General features: G+C 30.7%; 2 protein-coding genes across 6 annotated transcripts; one reads left to right on the top strand and one right to left on the bottom strand.

Annotated features, from left to right (window-relative positions):
* Positions 1 to 1,347: 1,347 nt before the first annotated feature.
* On the bottom strand, positions 1,348 to 5,878 carry LOC105201599 (GTP-binding protein Rheb homolog). 5 transcript variants are annotated; one of them, XM_026141468.2, is made up of 7 exons: positions 5,612 to 5,878; positions 4,985 to 5,495; positions 4,478 to 4,543; positions 3,197 to 3,268; positions 2,422 to 2,629; positions 2,196 to 2,337; positions 1,348 to 2,131 (listed from the first exon to the last, which is right to left on the bottom strand). In XM_026141468.2, exons 3-7 carry the CDS (start codon positions 4,524 to 4,526, stop codon positions 2,042 to 2,044), a joined length of 561 nt encoding a protein of 186 aa, XP_025997253.1. In that variant the 5' UTR covers positions 4,527 to 4,543; positions 4,985 to 5,495; positions 5,612 to 5,878; the 3' UTR covers positions 1,348 to 2,041. The 5 variants fall into 5 exon arrangements, with proteins under 5 accessions (XP_025997253.1, XP_025997252.1, XP_025997250.1 ...); XM_026141467.2 differs by having other exon boundaries at positions 4,478 to 4,596; positions 4,989 to 5,495; positions 5,612 to 5,877; XM_026141465.2 differs by having other exon boundaries at positions 4,478 to 4,596; positions 5,612 to 5,876.
* A 4,314-nt stretch (positions 5,879 to 10,192) lies between these two features.
* LOC105201600 lies at positions 10,193 to 22,750 on the top strand. Its single transcript, XM_026141469.2, has 3 exons — positions 10,193 to 10,394; positions 17,688 to 17,854; positions 22,549 to 22,750. The coding sequence occupies exons 1-3, from the start codon at positions 10,349 to 10,351 to the stop codon at positions 22,612 to 22,614; spliced, it is 279 nt and encodes a 92-aa protein (XP_025997254.1). The 5' UTR covers positions 10,193 to 10,348; the 3' UTR covers positions 22,615 to 22,750.

Genomic DNA, 22,750 nt, shown 5'->3' with positions numbered 1-22,750 from the left:
TTTTGGTAACAATAATGTTGGAACTGCACTCGGCAAAAGCGACCGTCTTCGAATGTCCATAGGAGGTCAAATCTTCTTACTTCTCACAAACAAATCTTCTGTGAAGTGTGCTAAGCGTATATTTGCTGAAAATTCAAATGACAGAATAATAGTTAAGTTAACTAACAATTAATAAGTTAACAATTGTCCTAGTTTACATCAAGCACTTGATGTGTGCTATGTAACTTCCTATTAAATTATTTTAATTTCGACAATATGTATAAATGTATACATGATATGTACATTTAAATTATCTTGAAACATATTGCATCAGTTTAATGTACTATTCTTTAAAATTATTGCAAAAGTTAAGATAATTAAATAGAAAGTTGTTGGTTAGTATGTATATCAAGTAATTGGTGTTAGGTTAGGTTGCTCTATTAAGATACGAATATTTACAATATTTTCTATTGGAATAGTATTGGAATGTTGTGTGTGTGCCTGTGTGTGTGTAATACAAATTGTAATGGAAATAATGTCATTACAAAAAATTGGCTAATAATATTTAATAAGACTTACCATTCTTAATATTTTTCGGCATAAAACTCTCTCCGATTCTCTGAATTCAGCCTTCACGCATTACTGCATTTTCCGGAAATCGGAAAAAGCTTACTTGCGCCGGCAAGCACGTTTCGTTGCAATTTTTACACGATTTCACTACACAACGTACCATTTTCACTTTATTTTACAATAAAGTTTAAAAAATAACCTAAAAATACGTGTTGTTATTATGGACGCTATGGACGCTATGAAGCAAAGGCGCTGAAATTGGAGCAATGACGCTGGCGGCGCTGGTATGACAGAAAAAGACGCAATGCACGCATTCGTACATGTGACAAAGATGCGACCATCTAGGTTCAGCAACTTTCCGACATTAAATATTTCATTTTTTCACAGTTGGCAGCCTTCAGGAATAAGAGACACTTTGCCGTGAAAAGGGGCGTGGTTTAGCCAAATTGAGCACACCATGTTATACTTCCACCATGATCCCCAGTATCAGTGCCGTTGCGCAGATATTATACATGATAGAAAAGCTGTGCAACGCAGTTTTTTGTCGTTATAAACACATAACAACATAACGAGGTAGAGAATCGCACTACAGGAATCTTAATTTTATTTTCTTATATTAATAAATATATATTATTTTATCGCAATATTATATTTTTATACAGTTTGTATTTTTTACTTTTAAAAATTATGCAAAAAAAAGAATATACAATATATGAAAAAGTTTTGTTGAATTGTCAAAATCAAATAACATTGAGCACGATAAATTATTGGATAGGTAACTGTTTTGGAACACTGTGCTATTGGCACATCCTTTTTAATTTTTTACATAATAAAATATATGGTATCACTATATCCTTATTTTCCTGCACATTCAATAAATCAATGAACGTATTAACAAATTTTAATTTATATATATTTATAATAAACGAAAACGCATTATATGATTCATATTTATGTAGAAATATTGTAATTTTAAAATTCCTTTGATAACCATTTTTTTTCATAAAACAAAATTATTTTAAATGCATTAAAAAGGAAAGAAACCTTATAACTTAACTAGAACTATAACTTATGAGCGTCGACTTCTCTTAATAATTATATAATGTTACATCTATTTGAGTACCCTGAACATTATCAGACATAAATTAAAATAATGATATGTTAGATTAGTCTTAATTATATAATACACAAATTGAGAAAACCAGAATATAAATAAGTATCAATTATTTCGTAAAAATAATAACCATTGATTAGTAAATAATATAATCCATTGTTGTGTCATGTGTATATCCATAACTAAATATAAATAACATTGTATATGGCGAAAAAAATTGTATGTAACTGTTTTACATGCACCATTTTTCTTTTTACACTTTTGACACTTGTATTTAACTTAATGGGATTGTAAAGGTATCAGAGTATTATGCCAATGGTTTTTTTTTACCGAATTTTACACATTTACATTTTTGTTAACGCCATCAGTTCAAGCAATTCAACAAATAATGCAACTCTGCTTTTCTTGTACATTTCCATTGGCCTTTTCGATTTCCTTCAGTAGTGTGTGAAAAATATCTGCAACAGACTGAAGAAAAACGTATTTAACGAAAGATGTGCGCAACATACTTATTTCATGAATGAAAAAGTACCTGCATATATACCTCATTTTGTTTTGCACTGGTTTCTAGGAATGCTGCGTTCCAGGAACTCGCTAAGCGCTTTCCCTGCTCTGTCGTGATCATACGATCAACGTATAGGTCAGTTTTATTGCCTACTAATACAATTGGGACACTGTAAAAAAAAATAATATTCAATATCTGTAAATTCAGCAAGAATAGAAGTATGTGAATATTGAGCATTTAAAAACGCACTTACTGGAGCTTTCCAGTGATGTCGAGTAATTTTTCATAAATAATTTGTACAATCTCAAAACTTTTTGCACTGGTTATGCTGTATACCAGAACGTAGCCATGGATATCCATCGAATACTGAGTAGGAAATATACTATATTCATCCTGACCAGCTGTATCTACTAACTTGATTTCATAATCTTGACTATTTACTCGTGTATTTTTTGTGAATGCTGTAACATATGAAAAATATATAGTACTTTCAAAAAGTACTTACTTAATGAGCATTGTTGAAAGATTTAAAGAAAGGAGCAAATTTAAAGTCCTTTACACCAATGTAGATTAAACTTGGTAAACTTTAAACATGATTTAATTTATTTTCTTTTTCTAATTCTTAAAATTAAAAAAGTAAAACAAATTAAATTGAGATTGAAGTTAATTTATTTAATGTAATGATTTTTTAAATATTTCATAAAATCTTTTCAAAATGATATGAAAATTTATTGTTGTCTTCTAAAAGAGCTGTTTATGATGTTAATTTATAGATTTAGATTAGATTTAGTATTTTTTTGAAATTGTTTTAAATGTTATTTAATTAAATTTTTTTCCTTTTGACACATTAGAGAATTACTTGCTATCATTATATCTTCAAAATTATGTGGTCTGATATCCTACTTCCAAATATGAGCTCTTGAAAAATTTTAACAACATAATGCTCATTGGATGATCTACATTTCTATAAATTGTAGATTCTTAAAATATAAAATAAAAACTAGTAAATGACATAAATAACTTCTTACTATTTTCTATTGTAGGATCATACGAATCTACAAATTGTCCCTCGACGAACTGTATACTAAGGGATGATTTACCTGTTAAAAATTAAAAATGTGATATTAAAGTAAATATATAGATATAACAGTTAAATGTCAAATATAAATCACTATACGAATAAATAGGTTTTGTTTTATATTGCTTGCTTTTTTTATATTCAGTAACTTTGCTTTTTTTCTCTCCAAATTGTATAGAAGAAAGTCGTCAATACTAGCATACTACTTTGCTTGTGAGTAATATTTCTTAAACCAAAGGTAAAAATAAAACTTTATAAAATATGTATATAAACTGAAAGGTGTCTTTCATCAGATGGTATAGCAATTTTTATAATACTGTTTCATATTTTGTTAATAATTAATGCCTCAACATAATTAAAAAAAAAAAGACTGAGAAACTGAGCTCCAAACTGGCACAGCAATCAATAATAATAGAATTCAGACATGGATACATAAGGAAGAAGTTAACTATAAAATAAAATGAGAAACTAAGTAATAAAATGTATTCCTATGTATTAAACAGGAAAGTTTATAAAATTAAAAGAATTTAACCCTCTGATTTTATATTCTTGGTACTTTATTAGTGTATCTGTTGTGTACGTGGATCTGTTGTGTTTGACATTTTTTTTCCTATCTTAAAATTTATGAAACATTTGTTTATGTAATTTAAGATTTTAGTTATCTGTTTTTACTAAAAAGTGTATAGCTTTACACTGCATAGTGATTTTATGTTCCAAACAGCACTCTGAGAAAAATATGAAAGAGGAAAATATAAACAAAATAGTTTTAAGAAGCTACAAACATATAAAACAATTTAATATTATCAATATTATTTAAATGTTTATAAAATACTCTATATTATGTAAATATTTTAAATTATGCACTTTACAAGAGAAAATCATAAAAATTTTATTTTTACTTTCAAGAATTTGGTTTTATATTATATGGAAACAGCTATATTTGTAAATATATGAACTATAAATTTTTATTTCTTTAATTAGCTAAGCAGGCCATGTTTTTATATTAATACAGTGCAATATTCAGTTTCTGAGAAATAAGAGAGTGTCACTTGAGGAAGGCTAATATTGGTGACTTTCTTCTATTTATTTCATTTTAAAATTTTGGGGACTTTCAATTGACAAAAACAAACCAAATAAAACAATATAAAAAATGTTAATGCTAATGTCTCTTCACAGAAGTTTCAAATTACATATTTATAAAAAAAAGGAATATGTACAAGAAATGTCTCACCTACAGATCTATAGCCCATAATAGCTATTTTCCTCTGCTTGGGTGGCATGTTGTAGTATTTACAAACTGAAAAGTGGCAAAGATATTCAGTGAAAGCTGATACATAATCCAGTTAAAACCTGCGAACAAGTAAAGACTTTGTAACCACTCAGAATGTTCTTCTCGCATTCATTAAAGTCTTGAAGTTATATGGTGATAACGAATCCAGCAAACTATCTCACAAAAGCCGAAAGGCTATAAAAGACGCAATGTCTCCCAAGGAAAAAAACCGTGAGCTAGAAAAAACGATTGGCAAAGCATTGCATAAATCAGCCCCGACGCGTCGTTTACGTCACATTTACATATATTTACGTAACGACAATTGCGTTGGTTATCCTTTTTTTTTTATTATTACTCGCACTCGCAGACGAGACATTTTCTAAACGATACGCAGCTTCTTACTCCCGTCTATTGGAAAGTAAACAATTTAACAAGCGACATTGTGATCGGCAATAAACTGGTACATACATACTATCTGCAGACTTGATTGATGATGGATTGGTGATCTTGTGAGACGCTGCGACACGATAAAAAAAAGTGAGAAAAAAGAAATAGAAAAGGAAGGATGCACGTTTGCACGGAAGTACGTCTTATATCGGTGCGTAACGCCCCTTGAGTTATAAATCAACGTTCGTCGAAAAGGAATCGCTTATGAATCGATAGCACCTTTGTACTTGGTGCCACCGAAAGACAAATAATATTCCGAACTACGCACCGTGCACTGCCGTGCACTGTTTGCTGCACATACTACGGACGCACGCGTACATACATACGTACAATCAGAGCGACGTACCGAAGGGGGAGAGGAAAAAGGAGTGAGGATAGAGAGGAGAGGGGAAGGGAAAGAGAGCACTAGATGACGTCAATGACGTGTATACACTCAGCGTCATGTGTCTTGGCGTTTCAAGTCCGACACTTCCGGATGACGCGTTCCATCAGTTGCGTTGAGTTGCGTTTGACAGCTTGACAGTCACTGCAGCTGCAAACACAGGACGTGTAGGCTGGAACTCGAGCTCGATCAATTAAGCCCGATTAAATTTCAAGTTAAAATTTGTTTCTACCAATGTAGATTACTTTTAATCTCAATTTAATTACCTTTTTTTATTTTGAAACGTTAAAATCGTGATTAAATATAAATTAAACCAAGATCATTATAGTCAATTTAGGTTGATAGAAAGGGGGCATAAGTAACAAACATTTACGGACGGTTTGCCATTTATCATAGCTAATCGCACGTATTTACGAAAAAATTTTCATGTGAAATGAAAATATGAGAAGTGAGAAAAGAGTCGACAAACAGCGTTTTTTCTTGGGAGAATTAAGGCTTGTTTTCTATTCCTGCACTAGACTGCACTGGAACGTTCCTTCCTGTTTTCACTAACTTTCAAATATATATCTATTTCATTTTAAGGGCCACTTGCACCAACGCCGATTAACTTAATCGCTGATTAGTCTATCGGAATTGACCAATCGTATTTGTCGTTAAGTAAAAACGACAAATGCGATTAGTCAATTCCGATAGACTAATCAGCGATTAATAGCGTTTTTCATTGGGAAAACTAATGCGCACTGAGTGTGCACTCGCCGCTGGCAATTGGACGTTTCAGTTCGCGCGATGACGGTGCCAACGGAAACACCCAATTACCTGCAGTAAGTGCACATTCAGTGCGCACTAGTTTTCCCAATGAAAAACGCTATAAGTTAATCGGCGTTGGTGCAAGTGGCCCTAAAGCCCGTATCAGACTAGGCATTGAAAATTAAAGATTGAAGATTAAAGATTGAGCTTTGGCTAATCAAAATAAAAAGAGTTAAAATTTCCTTGTTTTAATTGGTCAAATTTCAATCATTAATCTTCAAGGTGCCGTCACATGGGGCGTAACTTGCATAGCGTAATTTGCGTATTCTAGTAACTTCTAAAATACGTTACGCCATTTTAAAAGCCTTCTTTCACATGAAGCGTATTTCGTGGATTTTTAAGAAATGCGTATCTAATGCAACCAATTGCTGATTAAGGTTTCTCTTGTACTCTCTAACAGAAATGCTAAACAAATTTACGATTGGTTTTTGTAATTTACGCATCTCGGAAAGTACGCCTCATGTGGAACTGATACTCTGCACACTAGCATGTGTGAATCATCTATGTGCGAATCTAACCTGTCCGGGCATACATTTCTGTTACTTGTAATTTTCCAAACTTTATGTATTTAAAACAAAATAAATATATGTTAGGCATTTAAGAAAAAGAAAGCCTTTCACATGCAAGAAATTCAAGCAACACGGACATATCTATTAATGTACAACTATAACCTTAAATTTTTGTATCAACATATCGCAAGAAGGTTGGATATGACAGAATGTTATTACAGAATAGCTATTATAAATAATAAATTTGATATAAAACTATTTCTTAATTTACCCTGATTTCATTATCCATCTTTCAATTTTGTTCTGCTTATTTAAGTAATACATGTGTTACCAATACATGTATTACTACATGTACACAGCGTTTCTTACGCAGGAAATTGGATTCGACGTAACGATAATAACGTAAAAAGCGTAAAGTAACTAGGCGGAAGCTAATGTTCCAGTAAAACGATATCATTGGTCGGGCAAGTTACGCTTACGCAAGTTATGCCCTATGTGACAGCACCCTCAAGTGGACCGCAGCCTCCGAGCGCATAGCGCATAATACGAGTCCGTCCGTTAGTTTCTTTAATTATCCAAATCCGTTCTTTTGTTTAAATATTAATTTGCGTAGGGAATTATATTTTGTCCAGCACGACCAATTGTCGTTTATGATCGTGCAGTTCACGTGAAACTTTTCACTTTTCACAGGCTTGTTTTCTATTCCTGGGGGTCTATCATGTAACATTTCCCCTAGGGCGGAAACGTGAAAAGTGAAAAGTTTCACGTGAACAGGGAGTCGATTCTGTATCACATAAGTTGAGTAAAAATTACAAAAGTGAGCAAATTCACTAGCTTTTGACCAATGAAATTACAAATATTTTAGTAAATTTATTCACTTTTGTAATTTTCACCAAGGTTAATAATGGCTGTGTTCCGTTTTTACTGGCAGTGCAGTAAATGTGACGTCATGACAGTACACTGTCACAACTGTTCCAATATTACTGCATTACTGCCAGCACTGCTATAGCATCGTATTTCGGAACAGCATAGTAGCCATATTGCACTGTAGCTATCTCACCTTGGAAGCTGCAGTAGTCACAGTGGCAATATGGCTACCATTCATGACGTCATTGATGTTACTAGATGCTGTCGCAGTGCGCTGCGTACCAATAACGGAACGGATTTTTCACCACTGCCAGTACTGGCAGTTATATCGGAACACAGCCAATATAGAATTGACCCCCTGCACGATCATGGCTGTGTTCCGTTTTTACTGGCAGTGCAGTAAATGTGACGTCATGACAGTACACTGTCACAACTGTTCCAATATTACTGCATTACTGCCAGCACTGCTATAGCATCGTATTTCGGAACAGCATTGCACTGTAGCTACCTCACCTTGGAAGCTGCAGTAGTCACAGTGGCAATATGGCTACCATTCATGACGTCATTGATGTTACTAGATGCTGTCGCAGTGCGCTGTGTACCAATAACAGAACGGATTTTTCACCATTGCCAGTACTGACAGTTAAATCGGAACACAGCCCATGTACAGTCATGTTCATTATAGTTGCGACACTTTTTCTTAGATGCGTCTCTGAACACGCAACTATAACAAGAGCTGAGAACATGATTGGTTCTTACTTGTGGATCCAACCAATTACGTTCGCCGCTCGATGAGCAAGGCTACATTCCATAAACCATCGAAGAAAAAGTGTCGCAACTATAATGAACACGACTGTACACCCAAGGACTTTGATTCTGTCCATGGGGAAATTTTCCAAATTGAGAAGTCGCTATCTTTCTACATACTTACAGTTCATGATTAACGTAACGACCAATAAGCTTTAGTCGTATCATTAATCATGAACTGCGAGTATGTAGAAAGTGGTGACATCTTAATTTGGAAAATTTCCCCATGGACAGAATCAAAGTCTTTGGGTGTACGATTCCACGGAATCATGTAATTCACTCATGAGCGGAAATATGAACTTTTTCACGTGAACTTTTTCGCCATCAGCCGTGATGGCGAAAAGGTGAAAATTTAGGGAATTAATAAATTGTATGTATTTTGAAATAAGAATGAAAGTGTGGTAACAGTGTGGTAACAGTTTGAAGAGGTATTATTGAAGAGGTTAACCTTTTTGGTATTGCATTGCGTTGATAGGATAAAGTAATACATACATAAATAAAAATAATGCTTTTGTGATGTAATTAGGTTTGATATTTATATTTGACAAATTGATATTTTGATAATTATATATGAGGTTTCATCAAATGCAAATTTAGATAAAAATATACTTTAAACGCGTTTTGATACATAATGATATAAGAAAGGTACGCCTTGTGAAATAGAATATTAATCAATCATGTAAGTGTTTATAACTTATAAATTTTGAAAATACATGTGTGAGCCGTGAATTCAGTTTTGATCAAGGTCCGTATTCTAAATTATTCAATATTTTTTAATTAAACAAAGTTAAATTTAATGACTAATGAAATTAATTTACTTTAAAATTTGCACACATAAAAAACTAATTAAAATTAATTTTGAAAAACAATGCTTGAATTAAATTACAATGTAATTTTGAGTATTAGATTACTACATAATAAAATAGTTGTTACAATATATGGATCATTAAAAATAAATGTAATATATATTATATTTGTAAATTAAGTTTATGCAATATAACTAAGAAATATTGCTATTTATTTATGAATATTTTTTTTACAATTTTTTTTTATATAATAAAATTTTTACAGTAAAAGTTATATTATAAAGCAGGTAGAAACCTTTTTCACGATCGCTTGATAGTTGCAATGACAGACCCTCTAATGGTGAATTTCGGAACGCAAACTAAACTTCCGCGCATTATTCATACATAATCGCTGTGCGTGAAAAGATTCACGTGAACTCTCTATGAGTGAAAAATGAAAAATGAAAAGTGAAAAGTGAAACGTGAAAAGTTCCACGTGAAATTACATGCTGTTTGTTTTCTGTTCCAGGGGGTCGATCATGAAACTTTTTCCCTAAGGCGGAAACGTGAAAAGTGAAAAATTTCTCTATTAACTTCAATGGTAAACATTTTCACTTTTCACGTTTCCGCCCTAGGGAAAAAGTTTCATGATCGACCCCCTGAACTCCCTGAATTAGTGTGCACTTAAAGTGAAATAGATATATATTTGAAAGTTAATGAAAACAAGAAGGAACGTTCCAGTGCAATCTAGTGCAGGAATAGAAAACAAGCCTATCCGTTTGTTTTCTGTTCCTGAACTCTCTAAATAAGTGTACACTTAAAATGAAATAGATAGATGTTTCAAAGTTAGCGAAAGCAAGAAGGAACGTTCCAGTGCAGTCTAGTGCAGGAATAGAAAACAAGCCTTATGATTGACCCCCAGCACTAGACTGCACTGGAACGTTCCTTCTTGCTTCCACTAACTTTCAAATATATATCTATTTCATTTTAAGTGCACACTAATTCAGGGAGTTCAGGAACAGAAAACAAACGGCACGTTTCCGTCCTAGGGAAAATGTTACATGATCGACCCCCAGATGGCTGGGTCTTGCTTTTTGTTTCTCATGCTAAATACAAAGCTTTCATTTCTCATAGTACATGTTCTGTGTTCTCTGATAATTTTATCTGTTCTGTGTCACATTTCGCAAATTTTTCGTGGTTGCACTGAGTATAGATCAATTCCATCGAAATGCTTAGACATATATTGCGGCCGATCGTTCGCAACTTTAAAAACGGTAAAATTTTCATTGCTTTAGAGTACTCGTTCCAATGCGTGATTCTTATCAGTTTTATATCTTACATAATGCATGTCAGCTCTTCTCTCTTTTTCTCTGGAAAAATTTTAAATTTTGATATTTTGCTAAAATTTTATTAAATTTTTTTTATTTTGAAATATTTGAATAAATAATTTCATAAACAATTCATTGTAATTTCAATAACATTTTCTTACTTTTTTATTGAATTGTATTAAAAATTTTTCATTGAAAGAGGGTCAGTAAAATTGGCCCATTTCTTGGACCTCGAATTTCAAACTTCTTTATGCTAAATAATACTATATAATGGAACATTAATCCCAGAAAAATTTGAAGATGAGCATAAGCGCGGTTCGGGAGATATAAAGGGTTGAAAGTGATAGTTTCTCATAACACAGACCGCCGTTTTTAGACTTTTTTTGTTTGAATAAGTTACCATTTCCTTTTGTATTTTTGCACGCTGAACACGAATCTGGTAAGAAAATTGCTCTATCACATCAGATTTCTTAGAAAAGTGTCAAAAATGATCATTTTTACCTCATCATGGCGTTAAAAAAAAATCTATTTCTATCTATCTAAAAAATATATATATATAACGAAGCGAAACATTGTTTCTTATGGATTTTTATCCTGGATTGAAATATAACCTTAGTTTTTCTCTAGTATGAAAACTCCCCGAGATAGATGAAGTTGAAGTAACACATGACACCGCCTTTCATGGATCGAGATGCTTTTCTACTGAGAGTTTCCTTGCCTCTCACTATGCAGGGTTGTTTTATGAATTGTGATAGATACATTGCATATTTCAGGATTGGTTATTTGTATCCCATGATATTGAGCAAATCCAAGAAACCATACAATTGTCATTACATGACTGCAACAATCTACAGTCCAAGCACTACTTTGACAAGTACAATAGTACTCACGAATAGAATCTCATTCAGTTTTTGCTTTATCAAAATAAAAATGTAATGGTACTGACCACCATGGTAACGAGATTTCATATGCGCCTTAATCAATGTAGGTTTTTCAACTGAGATGTTATACTTCTCATAGTTCAAAGCTGCTGACAGGTGCTTTGATCTTAGATTAAACTTCTGCACCAAGAATATTCCTTCTTTCTGATGTTCTGCATAGTATGAAATCGCATTGCGTATTTGATAAGGTCCGAGACTAAGGTCATATTTCAATCCAGGATAAAAATCTATAAGAACAATGTTTCACTTTGTTATATATATATATATATATATATTAGATAGAAATAGATTTTTTTTAATGCCATGATGAGGTAAAAATGATCATTTTTGACACTTTTCTAAGAAATCTGACGTGATAGAGCAATTTGTTTACCAGATTCGTCTTCAGCGCGCAAAAATACAATAGAAAATGCTAACTTTTATTCAAACAAAGAAAAAAAGTCTAAAAACGGCACCCTGTGTTATGAGAAACCATCATTTTCAACCCTTTATATCTCTGGAACGCTTATACTCATCTTCAAATTTTTCTGGGATTAATGTTCCATTATATAGTACTATTTGGCATAAAAAAAGTTTGAAATTCGAAGTTCAAAAAATGGGCCAAAAAACAGGTCTTTTTACTGATCCTCTTTCATTATATTTTCATTAAATGTTTCCTTTAAAATACCTGTTATTACATAAAATTTCATGGCATATTCATTGAAATTCCATGAAAATTTCATTGAACTCTATTAGGATTCATGTGTCTTTAACAATAAATTCTATAATCGATATTTTCTAATTTGGATTTATATATTTAGACAAAATGATAATTTTTAATTTATAAGAAATTGGTAATATCTGTATACAAGTATAATAAAATTTTATAGTTTATTAAAGAACTTTTTCTTTACTTCAGTAAATATTTTATTTCATCTGATTCTTTATGATACAATTTTGACTTGGTAGTGTATCATTTAACATTCTTTTAAGGGAAAAACTATTTTAAATCAGAAAATTATTAGATTTATAATGTTAATGCCAATAAAGAGCCAACACTGATTTGTATGTAAATATATATATGTATGTATATAGCTGAATTCGTTTGTCTCGTACAAAAACGTTGAATAAGTGTATTATTAATAAATATATGCAGTTAAAAATATATACAGGGTGTCCCAAAATTTGCGCAATCGGAATAGAAGACGTGATACTTTACGATAAAAGAAGCAACTTTTTCCTTTAGCAAAATTGCGTGCGACAAGTAGTTTTTGCAGGAGAGCACGTTAAAGTTAACGAATAAGCGTTCTTGGCTCTGCGGCGCTCAGGGCCGGCGCGCGCGCTTCTTATTCACTTGTACCTAGTCGTTGGATAATGATTATAAGTAATGTCTTAAGATGCTGATACGATTCTATTACTATTACTAATTTTACATAATTATGTAATAATTATAACATTAAAAAATTAATAATTTTAAACAAATTCTTTGTTTTTTTTTAATCTTTATTTTCAAATAAACCTACGGAATCAGATAACTTTTTATTCATTTCTTATGTAAGGAATGAAATCAATATTTAATTTATTAACTTTTCATATTTTAAGCAATACGGAAGAGGTTAACGGCCGATATTCATTGATTCTACAGTCTTAAAATGTCATAACTAATTATAACAGAATTGTATCAGCATCTTAAGACATTACTTACAACCATTAGCCAATGACTAGGTACAAGTGAGTGAGGAACGCGCGCGTCGGCCCTGAGCGCCGCAGAGCGAAGAACGCTTATTCGTTAACTTTAACGTGCTCCCTTGCAAAAACTACTTGTCGCATGCAATTTTGCTAACGGAAAAAGTTGTTTCTTTTATCATAAAGTATCACATCTTGTACTCCGAATGCGCGAATTTTGGGACAGTTTCTTATGGAAATAACATGTAAAAAACTTCTTTTATTCTTCGAAATTCAGTATGTCTTTTACGAATAATCCTAAAATTATGACAAGTAGCTATTTGTGTAGAGAATTTAACGCTCTACAAGAAAGGTCTTATGATTTTTTGGTAAGTCTACTGGTTTAAAAGTTATTCGAGGTCAAAGTTCAATTAAAATAAAATCAATGTTTTCAAGTATATTTACAAAATAAACAGTTGTACCATAAAATATATTACATATTTCTTGAAGGTTACAAGAGTTTATGTATTTCCATTATCTTAAAACTTTATTATTATACATAAGAAACAAAAATTATTTGTTGATATTGTGACCAATACATATTTTTTATAGATAAAAAAAACTGAAAATTTATTTATACCAAAAAATAGAAAATTTTAAAGAAGGGAAAATAATATAAAAGTGTTTTGTTTTAAGCTTTGATGAACTTTATGAATCTATTTTCATATTTTCAACAATTGAACTTTTTGAGTATCAGAATAATTTTGATTATATTCTGATAATAATTGGACTGTAAACTGTTGTTGCTCTGGTTTTTACTTAATATACCATAATAATCTTCAATTAATTTAACTGCACGCTTTGCTATGTCATTAACAATCTTTAAACTTTTAACCAACATTAAACCCTTGTTAAAACATTCATTTTCATTACATTCTGATAAACTTATGTTCAAAAAATATCTAATTATTTGAAACCATTCAAAAAACTGGAGTAACTTCGATGATTTAAATGAGGCAGCCTCAAGAAACTTAGGCTGCCATGCGGACTATCTTAGAGTTGATATTAAGAGTTCAAATTTTTAGGGAATTTTTTTTTATTAATTTGGAAGTGTTTAAACCTCTGGGAGCATAAAAATTTGAAAATATCCAAAGTAAGGACCATCCTAATATATATATATATATATATATATATATATGTATATATATATAACTTTATTATTTAATAAAGTTTTTAACAATGTAGACGTTTTCATCCTATAGTTTGGACCATCTTCAGTATAAGTTATTAACAATTATAGTGATAATTATAATTCTTAAGACAGGTGTATAATCGATTAACAACAGTTATTACAAACTATTGTACATAAAGGTATGCTGTGTATATCTTAACCATTAAGTCAGCTATGTTCCTCGTGCTCATGATAAGATAAAGGATAAAAAATATACAGCAGGTAGAACAAAGGATAAAAAGTATACAGCATAATTTCGAATCAATGGTGGCTTGTGCTTCATTACTTACTTCACTACTTCTCATATAATCCAAATGCTGTTTGACACAGAGGCTGGTATTTATAATCAATTCTTATTTTAAAATCATCTTAAATAATGTCTTAAGATGCTAATACAGCTTTCTGATTGGTTGATGAAATCTTAAGATGATATTTGAGATGATCTTAAATATAAGAATTGATTATGAATATTGGCCTAAGATATTGTGTGCAGATTGATAATTAAGGTAAGGGGAATAGCGCTAGCTAAAAATTGGTCAAATGTGCAATTTATACCAAGCCCTGGTCTAAATATATGATCAAAACGTCTATATTATTAATTTTATTGAATAATAAAGTTAAATGTTACACACGAATAACCTGTGTTGGTTTTTTATTAGAGTCTGTTTGGGGACATGTGAGTGTCCAGATGTACTTATTCATACAGATTTTTTGCAAGATTCCTGATAGAATCATTGAATTTTGTGTTGCGGTCTATTACATTTTTTACTTTATTTGTGAACATTGGAAGAAAATCATATGAAACCTTTGGTTAACTCTGTAACTTTGGAATGTGGTTGTATGGTCTCTGCGTTTGGACAGAGGGACTGGTACCAATACCATTTGATTGGATTGGATTGGCTCTTTATTAGCATTATCTTTATACATTTAATTTAATTCTTGGGGGCTCAATCATGATTTTTTCCCAAGAGTGGAAACGTGAAAAATTTTTCCATTAACTTCAATGGAAAACATTTTTATTTTTCACGTTTTTGCCCTAAGGAAAAAGTTTCATGATCGAACTTCCGAGCTCTATTAAATTACTTAGAAATGTATTATTTGAATTGAAATTGAATAATTATATTAAAATTGAAATCGTCATTTTTTTACACACACAAACGCATAATTAAGTTGAAAATATTATAGAAATACATACAAACTAAGAGAATAATGTCTGGGTTGCAAGCGGAATATTAGATATTTGGAATAGAAATTAGAATTTTAGAATCAATTTTCTCAATGAATATTAAAATGTAACATAATGAATAGAACGTAAGACATAATTATGTCGTATAAAATACACAACATAATTATTATTTATCGGTAGTGTCCACCGAGAAAACTGATTCTAAAATTCTAATTTTTAATTTTCTTTTGCAAATTGCATAAGGTACCGAGCCGAATAAAGCCCACCTAACTTATTTTATTTTTTATAAATTCTATTTACAAAGATATTGAAATAAACTAAATGAGAATAAAATTTTTATTTTAACCACTCGCCAAAATGAAATTATCTTCTATATAAAACATTTTTAAGTAAATAAAAAAGAAATGTTTTTAAACTCTGATATTGGGCCTTATTAAATTCTTGTGTTTTTAATAAGGCCCGAATTAAAAATAAATTGAAAATAACAAAGGAATTAAGTATTATTTTTCAACTCACTGTTAAAATAATTATTAATCACAAATATGAAATCCTTTACGATCTATTTTACTAGTAAAACATCACAATTATTTTTAATTTTGTCTATAATTAATATTTTAACTTTAAGAAATTCTGGCTATTTTAGTGCAATTTTAGCTTATGGAAAGTTAGTATCATTGAAAATCGTTATTCTCTGTTGCAAGCCACATACATAAACAAATGACAATAGCTATAACGATAAATGTACAAGTGGGCCTTATTTATTAATACATTATTTATAAAAAAGTATATTCCAAAAAATTAATATACATATTTGTTTTTTCCTACAGTTAGAAAGTTGAATAATATAATATGTTGTAATAAACCATAAAATAATGTATATTTATTAAATTTACAACATATTTTTATAAAAACGACTGATTTACCCATTTTGTTACAAACTTTCGTTGCACTGAATAAACGTGTTGCCTCCGGTATTAATTTCCTATTCAATTTTTATCTACTTCCTACGACATATCTTTTAAGCATATATTTCAAATATAAAACGGGTTTTTAAATGGTAAATTAAAAAATGGGCCTTATTTAGTACTGGGCCTTATTCGGCTCAAGTACCTTAGTTTAAACACTTTAAACAATAGTGAGTATTATTGATAACATTAAATCATTTTACATATTTGTAGCTTCCTACAATTGTTTTGTTTATATTTTTCTCTTTCATATTTTTCTCGTAGCGCGGTTTGGAACATAAAACTGTTCTACAGCGTACATTGGTACACTTCTTTGTAAAAACAGATAAGACTACAAAATTTTCAACTACAATGTTGATAGATAATTCATGCATTTTTTTCACATTTTCTTTATTACTTTAAGGTAGAAAAAATAGAGTCGAATATAATGGTTTCACATATACACTAACAAGATGCTAAAAAAACTTATAAGGTAAAAGGATTAAATTTTAACTAGTTATTTTTATAAAAGAGAATGTCGAAGGCCATTTTTAGTCTAGAACCCAAATTATATATTAGAAACTGTTTATGAGATCCTCTAAAAGCAGAAAATAATAATTTGTCCACCAGGTTTAGAAAAATTACAAAAAAAAAACGGAATTATTGATTGCAGAAGAAGTCATATGAGTGTTTTTTTAAACTTTATATTATTGTAAAGTAAAAACTTTAAGTAAAATTAATTGCGCATTTTCTTTTAACCTAACACAACGATTTGATATATTCATTCATCATTGAAATCATAATGCATTTACATGCGTGTTTCAAATTTGCGCACTTTTCGTATGTGGTTACGAAGCATGTTTTTAAATAAAACAAAAATTTGTATTTGTAGATCAGTGAAATCGTGTTTTTATTGATCTTATATCATGTAGAGATAATTTTTACAATTGTAGAGATAATTTTTACAATCTTTTTATAATTATAACTTTTTAATAACGAGCGACGGTTAAAATCTCTTGAAAGTCACTCAGAGTCATTGACAACATACATCAAGACTAAAGTCATCGGAGGAGGCTTCCCTAAACAGGGGTTTTACCCATTAAATTATTACAAAATACGAAATAAAATAAAAATAGTTATACCATCTAATAGAAGACACTTTCTAGTTTGTATTCACATTTAGTTTTACTTTTAGCTTTTGTTTAAGAAATATTCGAAAACAAAATGATATACTAGTATTGGTGGTTTTTCTCTAGTGTTGCATCTAATGTGCAATTTTTTTTTTATGTAAAGGCACTCGTTCCGCCAGCTCACATGCAGCAGTGGATGTTAAATTGCCGACAATAAATGACATACCTCAACCATGCGGGCCATGGAAAGAACACTATGACGCAAGACAAAAGGTTTACAATGCCCAGTTAATCGCAGGACTTGCTGTCCTAATTAGCACTATAACTTATGTACGTATATTTTACGTTACCTTCAAAAATTTAAATACATTAAAGTACAAAACAATACTCTTATAATTTGTAAAGCCCGCATCAGACTATTTATTGAAAATTGAGGATTGCAAATTAATGATTAGAATTCGACTAGATAATTTTTATTTTAATTTATTGGTTGAATGGCTTTAATGGCTCTATCCCTAACTCGTAATTTTCAATCTCCGATCCTTGCTAGACTGATGTGGACTTAAAAGAGTAAGATTTACTCTTATAATTTATAAGAATACACACAGAAAAATACTAGTGTGCAAATAGGGCGGATCCCGAGCACACGAGAATGATAGCACACCACCACTCGCAGCTGCATAGAGTTTTTCTGTTGGTTGGGTTAGATAAGTCAAGATGATTGGTTAGTAGGCTATCGCACCTTGCACTATTGGATCCTGTCCGTGCGAATAATTCGAATTCGAAAATTCAAATCACAATAAATTTAATTCGATTTGTTTTTGAATCTGAAAGATTTAAATTCCAATAGTTTGAGGATATCGAGTCATTCATTTCGAATCAATTGCTCATTTTAATTATTTTATTTACATCTTTGCGCAAACAATCTTGTATCAGCACAAACAAATTCTTATGTCTGATTGTCGATTTCCAGAACTCTTTTATTGTTTTAGTAAATTTATTTCAACAATCTCATAGGTTTGTATTATAATTTTACAATATTTAGAACCCAAAATTAAAAATTGATCCCTTATATTTCTCTAATAAAGTTTCACTCCATATAAATTATATGGAGTGTAATCGGTAAGTCATTTCTTAGTTATTTCAACCATTAATAATCACCCTGCGTGCGTGCGTGCGTGCATACACCGCGTACGCGCATGCACGCGGTGTATATATGTATGCATTTATTTTACTTCAAAATTAGCCGAGAAGAGGATTTAATTTATACCATTTTACACAATTTCTTTTTATTTATTATTTTACATTATTTTTTTTTTGTACATTCTCTTTACTATTTTCTTATCACTTTTATCACAACTTTATATCGACTATTACAATTTTATCTTTAAGTGCTTTATTTATTGTATAATACTTTAAATATTAAATCTACCTATTTCCCTCTTCCCCCTCTTCTCCCCCCCTCTCTTTCTTACTCCTCTCCCTAATTCTTTCTCATATATTTTTTTCTATAATTCTATCTTTATTTTCTCTTTTTGCACAAAATATACAAATCCAATGTCCTCTTATATTTCTCATTATACTTTTCTTTTTTTTACTATCTTTTCTTTCCCTACTTATTAATTTTATCTGTAAATTTCCTTTTCCAATCTCTCACCTTTATTGCCTCTATATCTTGTCCATTCCTATTATAACATTTTTCTCTTTTTTTACCATGTCCATCTTTTCACTCATTATTTTTTTTCTGCCAACATTTTTTAACTATTTTTCTTACATCTGCTTTTAATCTTATCCTCATATTTCTTGGCTTTATTTCCCATCGTACCTTCAATTTATCCATTATCAATTTTTTTAATTAACATATCTCGGTGTAAAATATTCAAAACTCCACCTTACATAAACCTGTTCATTTATCAGTATATCTTTATACTTATTGTTTAGCATCTATTATAAGTTTTTACTTAATGCATCATTTTTTTTGCAATTATTTTCTAAAATTTTTGTGATTTTTTTCTCGTCTGTTGAAAAGAATCTATAATGTTATTAAAAATATCAAAATGGTTTGATGGCAAATAAGGATCAAGTGCTGTGATACACATATATTGAGTGTTGAATTGTACGTGTAAATACAATATTTTAATTCTATTTCGAGTCATTTTCGACGAAATCGCAAGATATATTATAATATTATTAATTCCATGGTGGGAGGACCAAGAAAATCATTGAAAATATTTTATTACCTTTAAATTAGTATATAGGGGAGATTGGGGTTTACTCGTTAGACCTTTTTTTCTTTTGTGTTTCCTGAGTCCTATATTCATTAAAAAAAAAAAAAAAAAAAAACGGGACGGTTTGAAAGGTTGGATCTTCCTTTTCACAAAGCCGGTATAGATAGAACATGGAAGTGTACTTGCTTTGAAGTACATATAAAAATGTCGACCAATACCAAAAATTATGAATAGCTCCAAGCCAGGGGTAATTCGTAACTAGTCCGAGAATATCCCGAAATTTGAGTTTTAAGTTGAAAGACTATAAAAAAGCTGTTGTTAAGACTTTTTTTTATTTAAAAAAGGATATAGGTATACAAAAAAATGCAAACATACACGTTTGCATGTCTTTTTATGCCATCGGTGTGACAGATTTCCTAACCTCACAAGTGTCAATCTTTAATGCTTTATAACTTTTTACCTGCTCAAGAGCGACGATTTTATATTTATCGTCATGTTCTATGTACTAAAATACACAATATTATCAAGTTTGAACTAAATCAATGAAGAACTTTACCTCAATGCTTAACTCTGCGTAGCGCAGACGTTCGTAACACAGCCAAAGGGTTAGGGTTACCCCACTTAGGTTAGGCGCTGCAATCAGTATTAACGAATCGCCCCGGTGCTCGGTATTACGAATAGAATGGAGTCGCTGGTTGTCCGCGTACCAGTAAGCGTTTGTAATAGAGTGAAAAAGCGCGGTTAGGATTGCTGATGCAATCCTCCTTAGATTTTGCCTAATTATATTTTGTATTCCCATTTATTGTTTTGTATTCCACATAATCTACTATCGTAACTAGTGATAACCTTGTTTAATGGCCGAATCGTCCCCACTCTGACCATTCCCAGGGTGCCAAATTAAAGAAAGAAGAAGAAGAAGGTATTACGAATAGCCACAACATCAACTGTGCGCATTATTGCGTATGATCGACAAAAATAGACATCGCACAGCAAAAAGTAAACACGAAATGTTTCAAATACATTCAACTGGACACGATACATTCAAAGTTTTCAAAAAACCTTATTATCTTATTTAAATTTCAAAGAAATGCTGACTATCAGAAATTACTACGACTGTCGCAAAACACATTTTTCACTACTACGACGCCGTTACCAACAAAACTTTGTTAGCAACATCGTTACATTAGGACGTGTTCACAGTATTTAAAGTAAATTTTTAATATGTACTCGTAAAAAGATATTTCCAAATATCGAATTATCCCGTCTAACGATTTGCCCCGGTCTCCCTTAATATAAATATACAAGAAATTTGGTTTGAATTTGATTAGTATTTGATTTGATTCTACATGAAAATTTCAAATTCGATTCAATTTGACCTTGTTGACAAATGTTTGATTTGCACACTTCTAATAAAAATAAATCACTTTAATCAAATATAACTTCACAATGATAGTAAGAAAGCCTTCTTCGGTCGTAGCTAGGTCTTAGTGCTTATATTTATTTATGTGATTTTATATACTTCTCCGAATTCAACCAGAATGTGCGCCGAATTAATTTTCGGTCATAACACAGCATGTCGAATAAGAATTAGTAATATCATTATTTATATTAAATTAATTAATTTAATATAATACTTGATGCTGATTTGGATCTATATACTCATTCCCCCCTGAAAAAACTGTAAGAAATTTATTGCGAAAAATAACACTCCATCCAGGGTTCGAACCTGACACCTCCGGAATCTCCGGTTCCGGTGTCTTACCACCTCGACCACTGGAGCACAGTGATATTTCTCGCAATATTGGTATATGAGTGACAACGCATTCTAGGCGCGTGATTCAAATTACAAATATGTTATTGGACCGATAGTGTAACAACACAATGATAGTAAGAAAGCCTTCTTTGGTCGTAGCTAGGTCTTAGTGCTTATATTTATTTATGTGATTTTATATACTTCTCCGAATTCAACCAGAATGTGCGCCGAATTAATTTTCGGTCATAACACAGCATGTCGAATAAGAATTAGTAATATCACTATTTATAGTTTTCAGGGGGGAATGGGTATATAGATGCAAATCAGCATCAATTATTATGTTAAATTAATTAATTTAATATAAATAGTGATGTTACTAATTCTTATTCGACATGCTGTGTTATGACCGAAAATTAATTCGGCGCACATTCTGGTTGAATTCGGAGAAGTATATAAAATCACATAAATAAATATAAGCACTAAGACCTAGCTACGACCATAGAAGGCTTTCTTACTATCATTGTGTTGTTACACTATCGGTCCAATAACATATTTGTAATCAAGTATAACTTGTTTCAAATATTTCTCAAGTTTATTTGTTGTAAATTCATCAAATTTTTTATTGTAACATATTTTAAATCCTAATCATTTAATATTTCAATCGAGAATATTAAGTTAAATTAAAAATTGCTTATTATTTGAACTTTTATTCGCTAAAATATTATAATATTTTTGGAAAAAGCATACTTTATTTTCAAGTACACGATGAATTTTTCTAATATTTATGATGAGTATATTTTAAGATTATTACTAAGAAACTATTCTTTGTTAAAAGAATCATTATTTAAAAGAAAAAAATTGAATTGAGCAAACGTTTTTGTTAGCACTGGAATTGATATTTTTCTGTATAAAATCTTGTTATAAATATATAATAATAGACTGTTATTATATTTCCAAGCTTTATATATTTGTTGAATATTACAGATTAGATGGATTATGCACACAATATATTTACGTATATAATATCTGCACTTTATTTTCAGATAAAAATGTCAGGCGTTATTTTCTTTAACTTCAACCCACCCGAGGAGCCTGCTGAAAACAAATAAACATGGAAGATGAGTTGATAATAGATAAAAGCAATTTGGCCACACAGTTGTTGAGAATGTTATGTACTTTATTGTGCAAATGTAACACGCAATAACTTGTATTCTCCTCAATAAATAGTTCATATTTATGACTTTA

The sequence above is a fragment of the Solenopsis invicta genome, chromosome 9, assembly GCF_016802725.1.
Source record: "Solenopsis invicta isolate M01_SB chromosome 9, UNIL_Sinv_3.0, whole genome shotgun sequence".
Lineage (NCBI taxonomy): Eukaryota > Metazoa > Arthropoda > Insecta > Hymenoptera > Formicidae > Solenopsis > Solenopsis invicta.
This window is presented reverse-complemented; position numbering and strand designations above follow the sequence as displayed.

Excerpts from the sequence above, each read along its gene's own strand:
- LOC105201599 (XM_026141468.2), bottom strand. The coding sequence starts at position 4,526 with ATGCCACCCAAGCAGAGGAAAATAGCTATTATGGGCTATAGATCTGTA. Across the intron at positions 2,630-3,196 it reads TGATCCTACAATAGAAAATA|CATTCACAAAAAATACACGA; the intron begins GTAAGAAGTTAT and ends CATATGTTACAG. Across the intron at positions 2,132-2,195 it reads AAAATGAGGTATATATGCAG|TCTGTTGCAGATATTTTTCA; the intron begins GTACTTTTTCAT and ends GTTTTTCTTCAG.
- LOC105201600 (XM_026141469.2), top strand. The coding sequence starts at position 10,349 with ATGCTTAGACATATATTGCGGCCGATCGTTCGCAACTTTAAAAACG. Across the intron at positions 10,395-17,687 it reads CGTTCGCAACTTTAAAAACG|GCACTCGTTCCGCCAGCTCA; the intron begins GTAAAATTTTCA and ends TTTTATGTAAAG. Across the intron at positions 17,855-22,548 it reads TAATTAGCACTATAACTTAT|ATAAAAATGTCAGGCGTTAT; the intron begins GTACGTATATTT and ends CTTTATTTTCAG.